General features: G+C 38.9%; 1 protein-coding gene across 1 annotated transcript in view; it reads left to right on the top strand.

The window, feature by feature from the left end:
* The first annotated feature begins 894 nt into the window (after nt 1-894).
* Nucleotides 895-17,278, top strand: part of LOC127655106 (transmembrane protein 163-like) — a 37,426-nt gene continuing 21,042 nt past the window's right edge. Inside the window, exons 1-2 of the mRNA XM_052142733.1 lie at nt 895-1,219; nt 4,885-5,004. Of these exons, the coding sequence (XP_051998693.1) occupies nt 1,030-1,219; nt 4,885-5,004 (310 nt within the window). The 5' untranslated portion in view covers nt 895-1,029. The remainder of the gene's footprint in view (nt 1,220-4,884; nt 5,005-17,278) is intronic.

The following is a 17,278-nucleotide window of genomic DNA, read 5'->3' as shown; positions in this document are numbered from 1 at the left end:
TGTAGCTCCATACAATGTAACTGAATGGTGGCCAGAAATTTGAAGGTCCACAAAAACATATAAAAGTAGCATAAAAGTAATCCATATGACTCCAGTGGTTAAATCCATGTCTTCAAAAGCGATATGATATGTGTGGGTGACAAACAGATGAATATTTAAGTCCTTTTTACTACAAATCTCCACTTTTGTTTTTGGCTATTTGCATTCTTTGTGCATATCGTCACCTACTGAGCAGGGAGGGGCATGTATAGTAAAAAAGGACTTTAATAATGATCTGTTTCTCACCCACACATAGGCTATAATATCGCTTCTAGATATAACCACTGTCGTATATGATTACTTTTATGCTGCCTTTATATGTTTTAGGAGCTTAAAAGTTCTGGCCATCATTTACTTGCATTGTATGAACATACAGAGCTGAAATATGTTTATTAAAAAGTTAGTTTGTGTTCAGCAGAAGAAAGAAAGTCATACACATCTGGGATGGCATGAGGGTGAGTAAATAATGCTAAAATGTTCATTTTTGGATGAACTAACAAATTTGACAACAATGCGCAAACTGAGACGTGTTTTAAGAATTGATTGAACTGAAGAATAATAGCCAAATATATTTGGAAACAAAAAATATAGCCTAAAACAAGAAAAGTAGTTGTCTGAGGTGAAAAAATGATGACTTCTCAAGACTTCTCACATTCAAGTCTGTCTGGAACTTTAATTAGCCTTTGTGGTCTTAGATAATATCAAAGATTGTGTGTAAAAGTCAAGTTAGGATGAGTGACTCAACATCTCTTAACTAAACTACCTCCATGTCTAATTACAGTTGAGCTGTTGCAGTTCTTGAGCTCGGATTGGAGTTGTTCTCGGTGGGAGGGTGGGGTTGGGGTCCGTTGCTGATGCTGGGCAGATTGCGTTTATCTCCGCATCTCTGCTCCTTCCCCCTTAATGCTGGATGGCTGCTAGTCGCAGTTCGACGTGAGATCATTTATTGAGGGCTTTTTCTGATTTCAAAAAACAAGCAAGGGAACAAACATGACAGACATGACGACTTTAGATTCATGCTCGGTTCCCAATCCGACTATTGTGGACCCGACGGCTCCGCGAAACGGACAATGCGCCGCTGCCCAGGATCCGAACCTACCCAAGAGAGGGAGCCAGGACGATCCCTTCGACATGGACCGGGACCAGGAGATGAAAATCACAGATAGCGTTGAGGGCCAAGGTAAACACATTTAATCTTTTAAAACCGGTACTTTCTAGAGTCATTTCAGGAAAAATGGTTAAGACAATGACATTGATTGAGAGTCATTTATTTTGGGATGTAATGTGAATAAGACAAAAAGCATGGCGATGGTTGCGGTTCAGTGGAGCACGCAGACGCTTTGAACGCTATTAATAATTCAGGTGAGCACAAAACACTCAGTTCATATCTAAAGTTAAGAAACAGAGTAAACATATTTTCTGAGTTTATGTTATGTTAGGTTATGTATAGATAGTAAAGTTTAGCTAGAAATGTAAACTAAACCGCTTTGAAGTGAACAAATGAAAATAGTTAATTACCAGGGGCGTAGCAGTCATTTTGAAATGGGGGGTGCACAGTTGTCAGTATGTGGCTTGCACAGACCCAACATTTACAGTGTAGTATTACTATAGCCTACTATAATAGATATTAATATATAAGTATGACATAAATATTATATTAATATATACTTTTAATATTTGTAGTATTTTAAAGATTCAAGTATTGCAAAATAATTGTAACATTTTGCAAAATTAGCTGCAGAAATAAAGGGCATCTTGTGGAGCACTTACTTCTCTTTCACACATAGCAATAAAAGACAGAGCACAAGCTGGTCCTGAATAAATTATTTAATCAATTACAATCACAACAATTTTCCATGTGCACAATTTTATTTTTTAACTCATTGCAGTGCATTGTGGGATTTAAATGTATCCAAGTGACTCAAGTGTTTTGACTACGTTCACCAAAATTCGTTCAGATCCATTTAATGATTCAGTGACCATTCCTAGTGATGTCAGAAGGTGTTGACAAATGAGTGCCGTGTGTGAGATGAGTTAGTCACTGAATCAAAGATCTTAAGAAAGTTTTACAGACCTACAAAATGACTTTTTTAAGCATTATAAGAACAAAGCAAATCTATCATATCCCTACAGTTTGAGAGCTGCTGAGCATGAGTTTTATCAAAAGACAACAATAATAGTCTTATAATAATTATAATTAGTTTCAATAACGTCTGTACGTTTTCATGTATAAAAAAGCGTTTCTACATTTCTATTCACTTCAGTCAAATACATGTTCAAACACAGCAGATCTATCTTTTTCCTACAGTCAACTGCACACCAGCATAGAGGTAAAAAACAGGAGCTGATATGAAAAATAGCTTTTCACATTTAACACAGATTTTGTAATCTGCAAAAACAACTGATCAAACTATTACCTCACAAACATCATGTAAAAAGCATAACTTAATGAAGACTCATAAACTCCACTTACAATGTGTGCTTAAAAGAAGTATCGTCCTTTGTTTATATTTTTCTGCAGTGCATTTCACATAAATAACTCTCATTTGTGTTTTCATCCCTAGATTATACATTTAGATTAACATCAATGCTGATAAAAAACATGGATAAATGAGCGTCGTTGAAAGCAACTTTGTATAAACGAATGGAGCCGTGTTGATTAGAGTGTCTGATTGACTGCCTGTTACGTAAGGGTTGTTTCGGCTCATGAAACTCACCTGTGATTGGCTGGATGCTCGTTCATCAGCCCAAAGTAACAAAATGCAAAGAATACTGAATACAAATCCACCATTTGTACTCTGTATGGGTTTACCTTTTTAAAGATTGCGGGGATGAGTCTTCGTGCTTCAATTGAACAGCTTCGTTTCAGTTCCATTCAGTTTCATTACGTCGTAGTTTGCATATTGACACTTCACAACAAAGACTATAACACATTTAGAAGAATGGAGGAAGCAAATGTTATAGATTAGGAATTAGCCACTGAAAAACCCATACAGGTGGACGTGTCCCCCTTAACGTCTGAGGTGGTTGTGGCCCTATACCTCAACTCTGTAAATAAGTGGAGCTTTTCAGAGATGCATCTGATCTAAGATCAGCACTTCCACCCTTAAGCAGCATAGTCTTTTCCACTGCATGATCTGAGTGTTGCTGTTTGCTATAGCACCCCCCTGTGCAGTCAGTTTGAGCCGTTGAATAATTCATAAGACCCTTCAACTCACCCACTGGCCTTTTGGAGAAATTGTCAGGGTATAATAAATGACACAAGTCAAAGAAAACGAGAAGGAGAAACAGGACTTTTACTGCTAGTCTGAGTTTACTGAGTTATTATCATTTAATTATTCCACATTTCTTCACCTAAGTGCCATATATATAAAGGGTGGGTCACAGTTAATAACAGTTTTCAACCAAAATGAAGCCAGTTAAAATACACTTCTTCAAATTCAGTCATTGAATTAGGAAATGCACCCCTCATCAGAGATGATGCACATATGGGAAGAGAAGCATATCCTATTTACCATACTTATTTTAGGCTATATCATTCATTTATAAATGGCTTAATATGGCTTACAGCTTATCCTACAAGTTTAATAAAAAGCTAATCTTTTAGCTGATGTCATATAAGTCTATGAGAGGAATGTTTCTCTCTCTTTAACGCAAACCCTATTAAACATGAAAGAAATGCCAGGTCATGTGGATGTTCTGCTTCCACGTGATTAGCAGTAGTGGTGGATTTAGGCATGGGCCCCTTGTTAGGTATCGGCTTGTTTTATGTGTATAAAGGGTTTGTGTGTGTGAAGCTGCAAATTGAGCAACTTTACTGTGTGTAATGGTTTATGTAGCAATAGATCAGGAGGAAACTTCAAAGTTTGGCTTGACTGAAGTGTGTATAGGTTGCAAATGAAACACTTTGAAACTTATGGGTTACATTCGTGGGAGTTCAACACATGCTTCCCATCCTGACTGGGTAAATAGATCATGTGAGTGGAAAACAGGCCACATTCCCTAGCTCTGTTTTTCAGCTCTTACAATCACACTGACCAACTATTGACTATGCTTATAACCCTCATCATGTGACTGCTACGGCCTGACAGATCAGTTTGGAGTATAGCGGGGGAAGATACACAGCCGCTCACTCTCATGATGACATATCTTGCATTCATTTTTAACAGATGATACAAATATATTTAAAGTTGACCTCTTTGGCAAGTACAACACAATATATACATTCCTTGCACACTAGACAATAGACACTCAACAGGTTGTATGGCTTTATTGGATCAACAATTCACATAGTCTTAATGATAATTAGTCTAATTGACTAAATGTATGACCAGTGGTGGGTAGTATTTATCAGTTATAGTGCCATAAAGCACAATGTTTAGGGACACATATGTATTGTCTTGCATTTATACCATAATTTGGAAACTCACAAACCACTATAGGCACTGCACAAACAGAAATACATATAACTTTGCTTGAGATGGACACTAATTCTTCCTCAAGTAAGCATGTAACTTTCAGGCTAATACCGAGCCACTGGCAAGGCTGCTAGCAAACACCATTTACTGGAAAATTACATCCTGTGTGACTTGTTACTGGCTCTTAAGCTGACTTTATTAGGGCCATCTAAATCTTGTTGAAATAATTTTGCTCAGCTTATTAAACAGAGCCATTGAACTGTAACAGTGCAGATTTATTTCTGTCTTCCTGACATACCGTAAAGCTTTTTAATACCTCTAGTGTCCCCAATTGGTAAGTAATCTGCCCATGTTGTTTGTTCCCCTGGTGTAATTCATATAATTGTATAATGGCTTTTAACCAGTGTTTTATTTACTCTGTTGACAGATCTCTTGGAAAGCAGCATGCGCCTGAAGCCTCATGAAGCTCAGAGTTACAGGAAGAAAGCTTTGTGGGTGTCCTGGATCTCCATAGTAGTAACGCTGATCCTGGCAGTGGCAGCCTTCAGTAAGTTCATGGCGATGCATATTCTGGCTGTGGCAACCTTAAAGAAATATTCTGGGTTCAATACAAGTTAAGCTCAATCGACAGCATTTGAGGCATAATGTTGATTACCACAAGACATTTTTTTAATTTTTTATTCTGTCCTTTTCTTTAAAAAAAGCAAGAAGCAATGTTCCAGTGAGGCACTTACTATGGAAGTGAATGGGGCCAATTTGTGGAGGGTTTAAAGACAGAAATGGGAAGCCTCTAATTTGTTAAAAGCACTAACATAAATTCTTCTGTTAAAACTCATCTATTATTTGAGCCGTAAAGTTGTTTAAACGCTCAGTTTTACAGTCATTTTAGCGTTTTAGTGTTAGTTGACGTTACATTGTTATGGCAACGAAGTTGTAAAAATGGCTAAAACTTTAATCAGAAAAGGTTTGTATGCATGCATAATGTTTATGTGTTGTGGCTTCACTTTTAAAATATTGAGTATTTTAATGTTTACGGATTGGCCCCATTTACATTGTAAATGTCTCGATTTTTGCTTTTTTTTTTTAAGAGAAGGAGGGGCAAGTCAAAATATATCTTTGTGGAAATTATATAATGCCACAAATGCTGTCCATTGAGCTTAATTTGGATTGAACCAGGAATATTCCTTTAAGTATTTATGTACAGGCATTGCGCCTAAACTGTCAGTGGCAGGCTACAGTAAATGCTTGGCACATAGCAAGTTTAGACTTGAACTGGCCACTGTGGCCAGTGAGCAGTCAACATGGTTGGCACTGCAGCCTTATAGTTTAAAGGAAATATTTTTATACGTGAAACAAATATTTTATTATTATTAAAACCATCATAACTAAATCCATATTCATATTGTAAGTAGTGTTGTCTAAAGTACCGACTTCGGTACCAAGTCGGTACTGAAATAAAAAAAATGTGACGCTTTGAGCGCTGTTGAGCGGAATCGTAAACACCTCTGATTGGCCATTGTGTTCACGCGCTCATCGGATATGTCTGTGATTGGCTACAATGATCAGCGCTTCAAAAACGTGTTGTAAATATACACTATTGACGCTCTTCACCGAGCGCTTGCATAGATACACACGGGAGCCTTTGAAAGCAGGACCGGTCCGCTGATAGACGGCTGCTTGTGCTTTCAAAAGCTCCCACTCCCGTTTTTAAAAAAACTTTCAAACACTTCCGTGTACTCTCAAACGCTCCCGTGCGTTGATCATTGTAGCCAATCACAGACATATCCGATGAGCGCGTGAACACAATGGCCAATCAGAGGTGTTTACGCTTCCGCTCAACAGCGCTCAAAGCGTCACATTTTTAAAATTTCAGTACCGACTTTTTTTGACAACACTAATTGTACGTTATATTGTGCGATTTAGTTTGTGATGTGTGGCTGAGTCATTGTCATGATGCCTCGCTGTAAAAGCTGAAGAATGGCTGAACAAATTAATGAAAATACACCTCTTTATGTGTGAAGATAGTAAAAAATTGTGATTTATGCTATAGACCTGGAATAAAGAAAATAATTTTCTGTTCTCTGAGGATTTTATTGCTTTTTTAATATACTGTAAGTCTTTATAAGCAATCTATACAGTCACATTCATCTATATTTGCAAACACACTTTAAACACCACTACACACAAAAACACACATAACATCGTAACACTACGAGAACACAGACTACACCTTTCAAACACATACACTCACTTTTTATTATGTCATCCCTGTCTATTTGTGATCTGTATTTCATAATTTGCTGTTTAAGGGAAAAGAAGAAGTTGGCAGTTGGCCCATACAAAGCAGACAGTGAGTTTATCACGAGTTGTCTTCAGTGTTAAAGCACTTTTGTTGGTCATCTTACATGCCAACAATACTTACTGTGTTGTCAGATGCACTGAACTATGCAAAAGCTACACAAGCAGTTTTGAATTTAATATTGACTGTGACTTGAGGTTGTACCAGTCAATTTTCTCTGGCTATTCACCCTAAATTTACGTAAAACCCATGGCTCATCTGTACACAAGTAGACTGATTGTCTTATGCTTAAACTGCATGTTTGACATTACCTCTGTGTTTTGTCACACATAATGATGTGACATGTGGCATAAGTCACTGTACAGTCACTGTTCTACTGCTCAAGCGTGTCTGAATACTGCAGCATCATCTGAGCATAACATTTTTTCTATACTGAATAGACATTATGTCTGCAGTGATGCCATGGGTGTTGGGCTTGTGACTGTTTTTGGTTTTTCAGAAGAAGAACACCCAGCTTTGTTTTCCCAATGTTTGTGGTTAGACCTAAATACTTCCCTTTTAGCTAATTCATGTAAGTGAGAATGGAAATCGAGGTAAATATGATATAATATAACGTTTTTTAAGGCTTAGTTCACTACAAAATGAAAATTATGTCATCATCTAATAACCCTCAAGTTGTTTCAAACGTTTATTTCTCTCTTTCTTTCATGGAACACAAAAGGAGATGTTTGGCAGAACGCTCTGTTTCAAGCTGTCCGGCCCTTTAAGACTTCAATGTAAATGCCCACTGTTGTGAATGGCTAACATTGTGCAGCCCTTCCAATAGAGCCAGAATTGAAGTTCAATACGAAGAAATTAAACAAACACCACATAACATTATAAACTAAATTTCAGGGTTAACAGATAACATACACCCAACACATTTCATCTGAATGTATCAAACTGTTTACTAAAGCACAACATAAACAATCAAATAGTCAAAACATATAAAATATTCATGAATGGAATTGGTCACTTATGGCTTTACGGTCCAATAGTACAATTTTAGCTGCTCCATATTTAGTTCCTTTGCAAAGCTTCAATAATTTTTGACTGGTTCACAATCAATCCATGCTGATACAGTATGAGTCAAAAACACATACAATCCACACTGAAATCTTCGGGAAACAAGTAACATCTTACATCTTCCGTGTTTGTTTACACAGGACTGCATGTGTTTCTCCCAGTCAGTGGCAGCAGCATAAACGCATCAATACGATCAAAGTAGGGCTGCAACAACTAATTGATAAAATCGATTATTATAGATAATGGAAATCATCGACTACAAATTTCATTATCGATTAGTTGGATACATGCTGCGAGCACGCTGAAAAATGTGTTGCATGATGAAAATCATTTGAAAAACAACGGATACAAGCTGAAGCGGGAAAAACATGACCAAAGTTGTCCAGCGCATGAGCTTACAGGTGATTGTATTATATTAAACTTATATAATGTTGAATGTAACTCATAATAACGCTAAGGTTCCTGATATTTGATCGTCCTGATCATGCCAAATGTAATGTCTGATTACACTAGTAAATGTGGAATCAGACTAAATATAGAAAACTACTCAAAAGTTTGATCGCGGATATCTCTCTTTTTTCCGATAAACATCTAGATCATTTTATTGCCCAGCCCTATTGATAACATTGCATTTATCTCTCACAGCAGCCCAATAATCTCAGCGATAGATAGTTAAATTACAGACTACGTTATAGACACACAGAAATATGAAATTTACCTCGATATGTTTCTTTAAATTAGAGGCAGGATTAATGCTGATATCTGGCTTGAGCAAGATAAACTCACAAGACACGATCATGCAATTGGCCTTTTTCACTGTGAAAAGCCCTTTCAGGTGCGGCCGTATATGTTCAGCTGTAAACTGTAAATCTACAGCTGCTATTCACGTTTTTTATGTGTGATTTGATTGGATGAGAGTCACGAGACTCTCCCTAGCCAATCATGTTGATAGATCAAAATAAATCAGGACAGGGAAGTAGTGAACACAGACGGTGGGAAAATAGCGCAGTAAAAGTACAGTTACAGCACTTAAAATGAACTCAAGTAAAAGTCAAAGTATACCATTTTTAAACTACTTAAAGTACAGTAGTAAATGTATACAATGGCAAACATTATTTTACTGGATAAACATACACATATATTTTAAAAGAATAGTTTGTAAAATGTAATCAATGACAATACTATTTTAAAACCTACAATATTAATTTAAAATGTGTGTAATCAGTGACAGAGTACAAGCATATGTATCTAACATAATTATGAATTTTTCAGCTGGGCAGAATTATTAATATTTCTATTCTGGTGTCACCATTACACTCTGCTGGGCTGATGTTTTGTCCCACTCCATCCCGATGGATTATTTTACTCTTTAATAAACAGCACTTTTTCATCCATCCATCCATCCATCTTCAACCGCTTATCCGAAGTTGGGTTGCGGGGGCAGCTGCTCCAGCAGGGGGCCCCAAACTTCCCTATCCCGAGCCACATTAACCAACTCTGACTGGGGGACCCCGAGGCGTTCCCAGGCCAGTGTGGAGATGTAATCTCTCCACCTAGTCCTGGGTCTTCCCCGAGGCCTCCTCCCAGCTGGACGTGCCTGAAACACCTCCCTAGGGAGGCGGCCAGGGGCATCCTTACCAGATGCCCAAACCACATCAACTGACTCCTTTCAACGCAAAGGAGCAGCGGCTCTACTCCGAAGCTCCTCACGGATGACTGAGCTCCTCACCCTATCTCTAAGGGAGAAGCCTGCCACCCTTCTGAGGAAGCCCATTTCGGCCGCTTGTACTCGCGACCTAGTTCTTTTCGGTCATGACCCAACCTTCATGACCATAGGTGAGGGTAGGAACAAAAATTGACCGGTAGATCGAGAGCTTTGCCTTTCGGCTCAGCTCTCTTTCGTGACAACGGTGCGATAGAGCGAGTGCAATACCGCCCGCTGCCCCGATTCTCCGGCCAACCTCCCGCTCCATTGTCCCCTCACTCGTGAACAAGACCCCCAGGTACTTGAACTCCTTCACTTGGGGCAAAACCTCATTCCCTACCTGGAGTACGCACTCCATCGGTTTCCTGCTGAGAACCATGGCCTCAGATTTAGAGGTGCTAATCCTCATCCCAGCTGCTTCACACTCGACTGCCAAGCGATCCAGTGAGAGCTGAAGGTCACGGACCGATGATGACATGAAGACAACATCATCTGCAAAAAGCAGCGATGAGATCCCCAGCCCACCGAACCGCACACCTTCCCCACCCCGAGTACGCCTCGATATCCTGTCCATGAATATCACAAACAGGATTGGTGACAAAGCGCAGCCTTGTCGGAGACCAACCCCCACATGGAATGAACTCGACTTCGTGCCGAGGATCCGGACACAGCTCTCGCTTTGGACATACAGGGATTGGATCGCCCTAAGAAGGATCCCCCACCCCGTACTCCCGCAGCACCTCCCACAGTCTCTCCCGGGGGACCCGGTCATACGCCTTCTCCAGATCCACAAAACACATGTAGACCGGATGGGCATACTCCCAGGCCCCCTCCAGGAACCTTGCGAGAGTAAAGATCTGGTCCGTCGTTCCACGGCCAGGACGAAAACCGCATTGTTCCTCTTCAATCCGAGGCACTTTTTCATATTTTAATAAAATATTTTTTTATCCAAATAATCGATTAATCTTAGAAATATTTGAAGAGTAATCGATTATAAAAATAATCGTCAGTTGCAGCACTAGATTAAAGACTTTCATGTAGTGTTTGTTTACAAAAAGCTAACAATTAAAAATAGCACAGATGGGTACAAATTCAGTCCAGGACACCTTCAAAACAACACAAAAGCAAGACAGCAAACAACAAGATGGAACAGAATGGGGATCTCCTTTTTTAGAGTTATAACTTGACATTGCATCTTTTAAAAGTGGCGCAAGATGCATAATAATGGTCAAAGCAGTTCATCTAGTGCATGTTTATGTAGAAAAACACTTTAGACATAAACGACTGCATTTACAGTAAATCCTCACCAAGACGGGCATAGGCGGAATTATAAAGTGGTTTTGATCATTTAGGGGCGTAACCGCATTAGCACTTAAACATTAGCCACCTGTCAATCAAACAGTGTGCAGCGACTGATGTCAGGGAATAAAAAGTCAATCTTTTCTATTTCATCTAGATCAACCAACCAGTGGTGCTCTTGCTATCGCGATTGATGTAATGAACGCCCCTGCTCTAGATGTACAATATAGGCTAAATATAGAAAACTACTCAAAAGTTTGATCGCGGATATCTCTCTTTTTTCCGATAAACATCTAGATCATTTTATTGCCCAGCCCTATTGATAACATTGCATTTCTCTCAAAGTGTACCATTTTTAAACTACTTAAAGTACAATTCTTGGGAAAAAGTAGTTAATTACAGTAATGTGAGTATTTGTAATTCATTACTTTACACCCCTGAAGATGAGTCATCAATGTTTTTGGTTCATTTTCTTGGAAGAGAAAGATTACATTTTAAACATGTAGGCTACATCGGCTAAACTATCTCAATGTTCAGGAGAACACTTGCATAGATGGCCTTAAAGCTAACATACAGTATATGGATTCATGGGCTCTTTAAGAAACAGTGAACATAAGAGAAAAGTTTATCTGAAATCATGCTAATCTAAGTCCACACTTTTCTTTGGTAGAACATTCTTTATTGCATCACTATTTAACTGTTTTTGTTTTAAGTCACACAAATCAAATGCATGCAGCCTGTCTGATTTGTCATCATATATTTTTCATAAATGCTGAAATCTTAGAAGTGCACCCTAATCATTTAATTAGTAGTTAGGGCGAAATGAGCAACTTGCAAGTGTCACAATTTAAGGATCATTTAATGAGGTTGCAAGTTTAATATTTGCCCATATTCTTTGGCCAGATTATATGTATTTAGATGCTATGTAAAGGGTTCGCATTGCCAAGGAAACACCTTTCAACATTGGCCAGCTAGCTTTACTTCCCAAAGAAAGATGTCATATGAGTGTTAGGCAAGATTCACCCATAATCCCATGTCTTATTAGCTCCACTCAATTAGTTTTTAGAAAGCATATCTTCTCAGAATCAGTAATGCTCCCATCAGCAAAAGAGCATGAAATTTTATCTCAGGTTTCATCAGTCACTGTCATGTGAAGAAGTTTGGTGCCTCTACCCTGCAGAGATTTCACAATTTGCCCCTGAAACACCACTGTTGTTCCTGTAAGATATGGTTTTCATGTAGTGGTTAAAGCGCATTTCCGTTATATTAGATGCATCAGTTTTACATGAGTTTTAGATGATTATACTCTATATTTTAACAATCTCAAATCATTTGTTGCTACCTCCAAAAAGGTTACTTCCAGTTCCAAATCTAATGTTTATATATAATCCAAATCTAGTCTCACTGATGTCAGGAATATAAAATAATTATTTAGAAAGTTTCACATTTACTGCATGTTTTTCAAGTTTTGTATAATTTCTTAATTTCCGTGAGAATGAGACAAAAACATAAATGCAGATATTACAGTGTTGTATTAGTCAAGGTGATGGTCAACCTCACCTACCTACAACTTAACTTGCAAGTCTCTGGTTTGATAAGCCACTTAATAATTCTTAATATAAAGTAACATTCCAGGTTCAATACATGTTGTGGCATTTCTTTAAAAAAATTAAAGGCACTGTGGCAGGGCGGAGGGCGGGGCCGGGTCGTGATTCTACATACCCGGTCCCTTATCAGGTTAATCAAGCCTCCGAGAGGGATAAAGGCAGAGTGCGGACGGTAGTGGCGAGAACTCTACTATGGCGTATCCCTCCTCCTTCCCGGATTTCGGCACCAGTGTAAAGTTGTTCAATGGAAAGGAGGAGGCAAGAACCGGCTTGACAATATAAATTATATTTTAATTATAAACTGAAACGACACAAACACACACATGACGGACATGTCCGTAAACGATCTCTCATTGGAGTGTGTTCTCCGGGTAGGGAAGGAGGTATTGCCTCAAGTGAAGGCGTTTAAGTACCTCGGGGTCTTGTTCACGAGTGAAGGGACAATGGAGTGGGAGGTTGGCCGGAGAATCGGGGCAGCGGGGGCGGTATTGCACTCGCTCTATCGCACCGTTGTCATGAAAAGAGAGCTGAGCCGGAAGGCAAAGCTCTCGATCTACCGGTCAATTTTCGTTCCTACCCTCACCTATGGTCATGAAGGCTGGGTCATGACCGAAAGAACTCGGTCGCATGTACAAGCGGCCGAAATGGGCCTCCTCAGAAGGGTGGCAGGCTTCTCCCTTAGAGATAGGGTGAGGAGCTCAGTCAAAAGGAGCGTCAAAAGGAGCCAGTTGAGGTGGTTTGGGCATCTGGTAAGGATGCCCCCATGCCGCCTCCCTAGGGAGGTGTTTCAGGCACGTTCAGATGGGAGGAGGCCTCGGAGAAGACCCAGGATTAGGTGGAGAGATTACATCTCCACACTGGCCTGGGAACATCTCGGGGTCCCCCAGTCAGTGCTGGTTAATGTGGCTCGGGATAGGGAAGTTTGGGGCCCCCTGCTGGAGCTGCTGCCACCACAACCCGACTTAATATAAGCGGTTGAAGATGGACGGACGGATGGATGGAGGACAGATGAGTTAAAATGATTTTCTGTGGTAATAAACATTGTCACAAATGCTGTCGATTGAGCGTAACTTGTATTGAACCCAGAATATTCCTTTAAGAACATATTATCTCTGGGATTTTATCCTGACTTTGTTTTAGATATAATATCTGTATTCATTACAATAATCTACAATAACGTTATTAGAATTTTTTTATCTTGCTACCTGCCAGAGATGATGTTTCTGTGGTAATGAGGAGCTTTTCAGTGCTCATGTTTGGCTTATATGCAAATTATCATCTGTTTTTGTTTCTTCAAAGTCACCTTTCCCATAATAGAAACTTTACATTTTATCTGGCTGGCATCTCATCCAGAGACACCACAGTAAATACATTTACAGTAATCTATTACTGACGCTGTTATTAGGCAGCCAGGGAGGATGGGTGGATTTATTGTAATGGCGTATGTCATCTGAATTCAAATAGCCTTGAACCAGTAAGTGATCATACATTTTTCATTTCTGGATATTTCGAGTAACTGTCAGAAGTGTCTTTTGTGTTGAAGTCAGGTTTGTGCAATTGGGTTTTGGATGACTTTTTTTTAGAAGAACTGGGTTTATAGTAAATCTCTCATGGTAAATCTGTATTCTGATTTTGTGAAAAGTCATGATATGCCAAATAACATCTAGATTCTTTAGAGATTTATTTAATATTGAAGAAATAGTTCACCAACAAATGAAAATTCTGTGATTATTTACCCTCATGTCGTTCAAGATCCCATATGTCTTTCTTTCTTCTGCTGAACACAAAACAAATTGTATTTAAAAAAAATGTTAGTTGCCAATTTCCATACAATAGCAGATGATAGTGACTTAAATGTAATTATTTTCATCATACAAAGTGATCGTCTGTCTTCAGAAGTCTTGGAATATGATAGACTTGTCGCTTTGACTACTTTAATAAAATTTTGGGTGCTTTATTAAGATTTAAAGTGAGTCACTATCACCTGCTATTTAATGGAAATCAGCCATCACGACATTCTTTAAAAAACAATTTGGGTGTTTCGCAGAAGAAAAAGGTCATATGTGTTTGGAACAATATAAGAGTGTGTAAATAATGACAGAATGTTCATTTTTGGTTAACTATTCCTTTAAGTGCTTCAAATATTGACCTGTGTTGCTTGGTAGTGAAATAATGCTGAAAGTGAAAACGGATAACGATTCGTTGTCATTTCAGCCTTATAGTGACCTGAAGAAATGTGTGATGCTGTATCACTGCAGCAGTCACAACACTTCCAAACCTTACAGATGTCTTATTTCATGTCAATTCTGTTTCAAATATCTCACAATGCTAATTTCACATTATTAATAGCAATAACAGATCCAAATTTGAGTAATAAAACTGACTACTGAGGTCCAGTTCTTCAGATATATGCACTGTTCATTAGGGTTGTGTAGGGCTGTGTGATATATAATAGATATCGCCCATTATATTGGCTTCACCGAGAGGTTGTTTGAGTGCATATCTTTACACTGGGACTACCTATATCAACCCTATTCTGACATGCACTATAGCCTTTTAGTTTCACAGTATAATGGATTATATCCTCTCACACGGTGCAATAAGACAGAAAAGATACATTCACTGCAGCCTAACTTTATTCCAATATGTCTTTGCTGACAGAAACCTTAAATAAAATTCAACCAGGCATTCTGTTAAGAGAACATTTTACACAGTTTATACTCAGATATACTGCAAGTGCAGTATAACTAATATGATGCATGTTTTTACATAGTATTTTCTTTGATATATATACATGGGCTTTTAACTGAAATAATTCAAATGCATGGATTCCTACTAGGGCTGTCAATCGATTAAAATTTTTAATCGAAGTATTGACATGGTGTCCCTATTAATTAATCGCATTTAATCGCATATACAAATATTTGCTGAGAAAGCCCCTCATATAACAATAATTCAATATATAATGATGAAATAATTATACATAGTTATCTTTAAATAGTTTTTATTATATATATATATATATATATATATATATATATATATATATATATATATATATATATAATAAAAAATATTCAGATAATTAAAATGCATTACATTCTTGTAGCAGAAGAGTTCATCATCGATAAGACAACACAAAAAGCGGCTTTAGAATACAATGTATTGTTTACTACCATATTATTGAACATAAGTCAATCATTGACACACAGTTCACAGCAATCCATTACACAAGTGAATTTGTCAATCAGTTCAAGATGTATTATGAGGGCTTGTTTAAGGACCCGTCAATTTACACCTGCGTCACACATGCTTGTGTCCTGGGTGCGTTGCATCATAAACATACAATGTTTAGGTCACTGTGTCAAGTTAAATATAGTTTAATACTTAAAACACATCTTGAGAGCCCTTAATTTGAATTTGCGCTCCATCAAGTGTTTTGAACGCAAGAACGTAAGGCATATCTGTGTTGTGCTTTCTGCTGGATGGTTTTTAATTGCGTAAATGTTTTTAACGTGTTATTTTACACGTTATATAACGTGTAAAATGAATCGCACTGAATTAATTCGTCAGCCCTAATTCCAAAAATTTCTACAGCTCAGTTCACAGGATACACAAGATAAGTGACTTTATTTTACTCACCTGTGTTAACCTCAACTGTTTGTCAACAATTTGTTCTGAATATACAAAATAAGTGACTTATGTAAACCTGGGTTTACTGCATATCTACATACCTATGTGAAACTTGCCTGTTATACAGCGAACCGCTCTGAAGGTGCTGGAAACGTGACTTTGAGAACTCTGAATGTACTACATGTCTTGATATACAAACCTGCTCCTAAGTTTGTGGAAGTGGCTCACCTTAGACCCTGTCTGAAGTTTAGGTTACCTGTTTTGGCAGGTGTTGGTTTGGAATGAACTATTTTTGGATCTGTGCCTTCTGCCTTGGTTTGCTGTATAACGAAAGACTGTGTTCAAAGACTTTGTATCTAACCTGAACACTCACCTCACTACTTACCCGTCACTCCTGTGTTCTGTGCAATAAACTCCCTCATCTGGGTTCATCTCAGCTCCCGAGTTGGTGTGTCATTACAGAAAGGCCAAGCCGAAAAGGAAAAGAACCCTGCGGGAGTTATCACCATTATGGGTGATGATCCGGTCTCAGAGTTTGTGCATCAACTAAAGCAGCTGTCCTCCACACTCCTGACCTCGCACAGCAAGCCACACCTTCCGCATCAGTTGTACTTTGATCCCGCTCTCTCACCTCATCCATCCCACACGTTCCAGAAGAATTAACCGACAATAATGGATCTAGCGGCTGTCTGGATTCTCCTCCTGGAGCAAGGGGATCGTCAAGTTGAGGATCATGTCCATGAGTTTCTCCATCTGGCAAAATTAAGTGCACTATGATGTCCGTGCTCTTGTGAGTTTCTTCAGAGCCGGTCTGAATAGTGCACTAAAGGAACTAATGCCTCCGGCTGGTCCTCACTGGACTGTGAATACGTGGAGAAGTCTCCAGAACTTTGCGGTTCCCCTTTCACTATGGGTTATGATAGGAACCCAGGCCAAAACCTGCACCCAAGCCTTCGACCTTCGACCTCCTGCGACCCAAGGCCCCTGTCTCCTAGCCTTCTGTGGCCCCTGTCTCCAAGCCTTCCGTGGCCCCTGTCTCCAAGGTAACTCCTCTCCATACATTTCCCCCGTACACTGTGGTTTATTTCCGGAACCCTGTGCCACCACCGCCTCCTGCTTCAGGGGCTAAGGAGTTTATCTCTTTTATTATTGCTCTCACTTGTAAGTTGAATGATCCCCCACTGAAGTCGGTAGGTAGTGCCATGAAGACCCT

Source organism: Xyrauchen texanus, chromosome 14 (assembly GCF_025860055.1).
Source record: "Xyrauchen texanus isolate HMW12.3.18 chromosome 14, RBS_HiC_50CHRs, whole genome shotgun sequence".
NCBI lineage: Eukaryota > Metazoa > Chordata > Actinopteri > Cypriniformes > Catostomidae > Xyrauchen > Xyrauchen texanus.
Note: the sequence above shows the minus strand (reverse complement) of the source record. Positions and strands in the feature narration are given on the sequence as shown.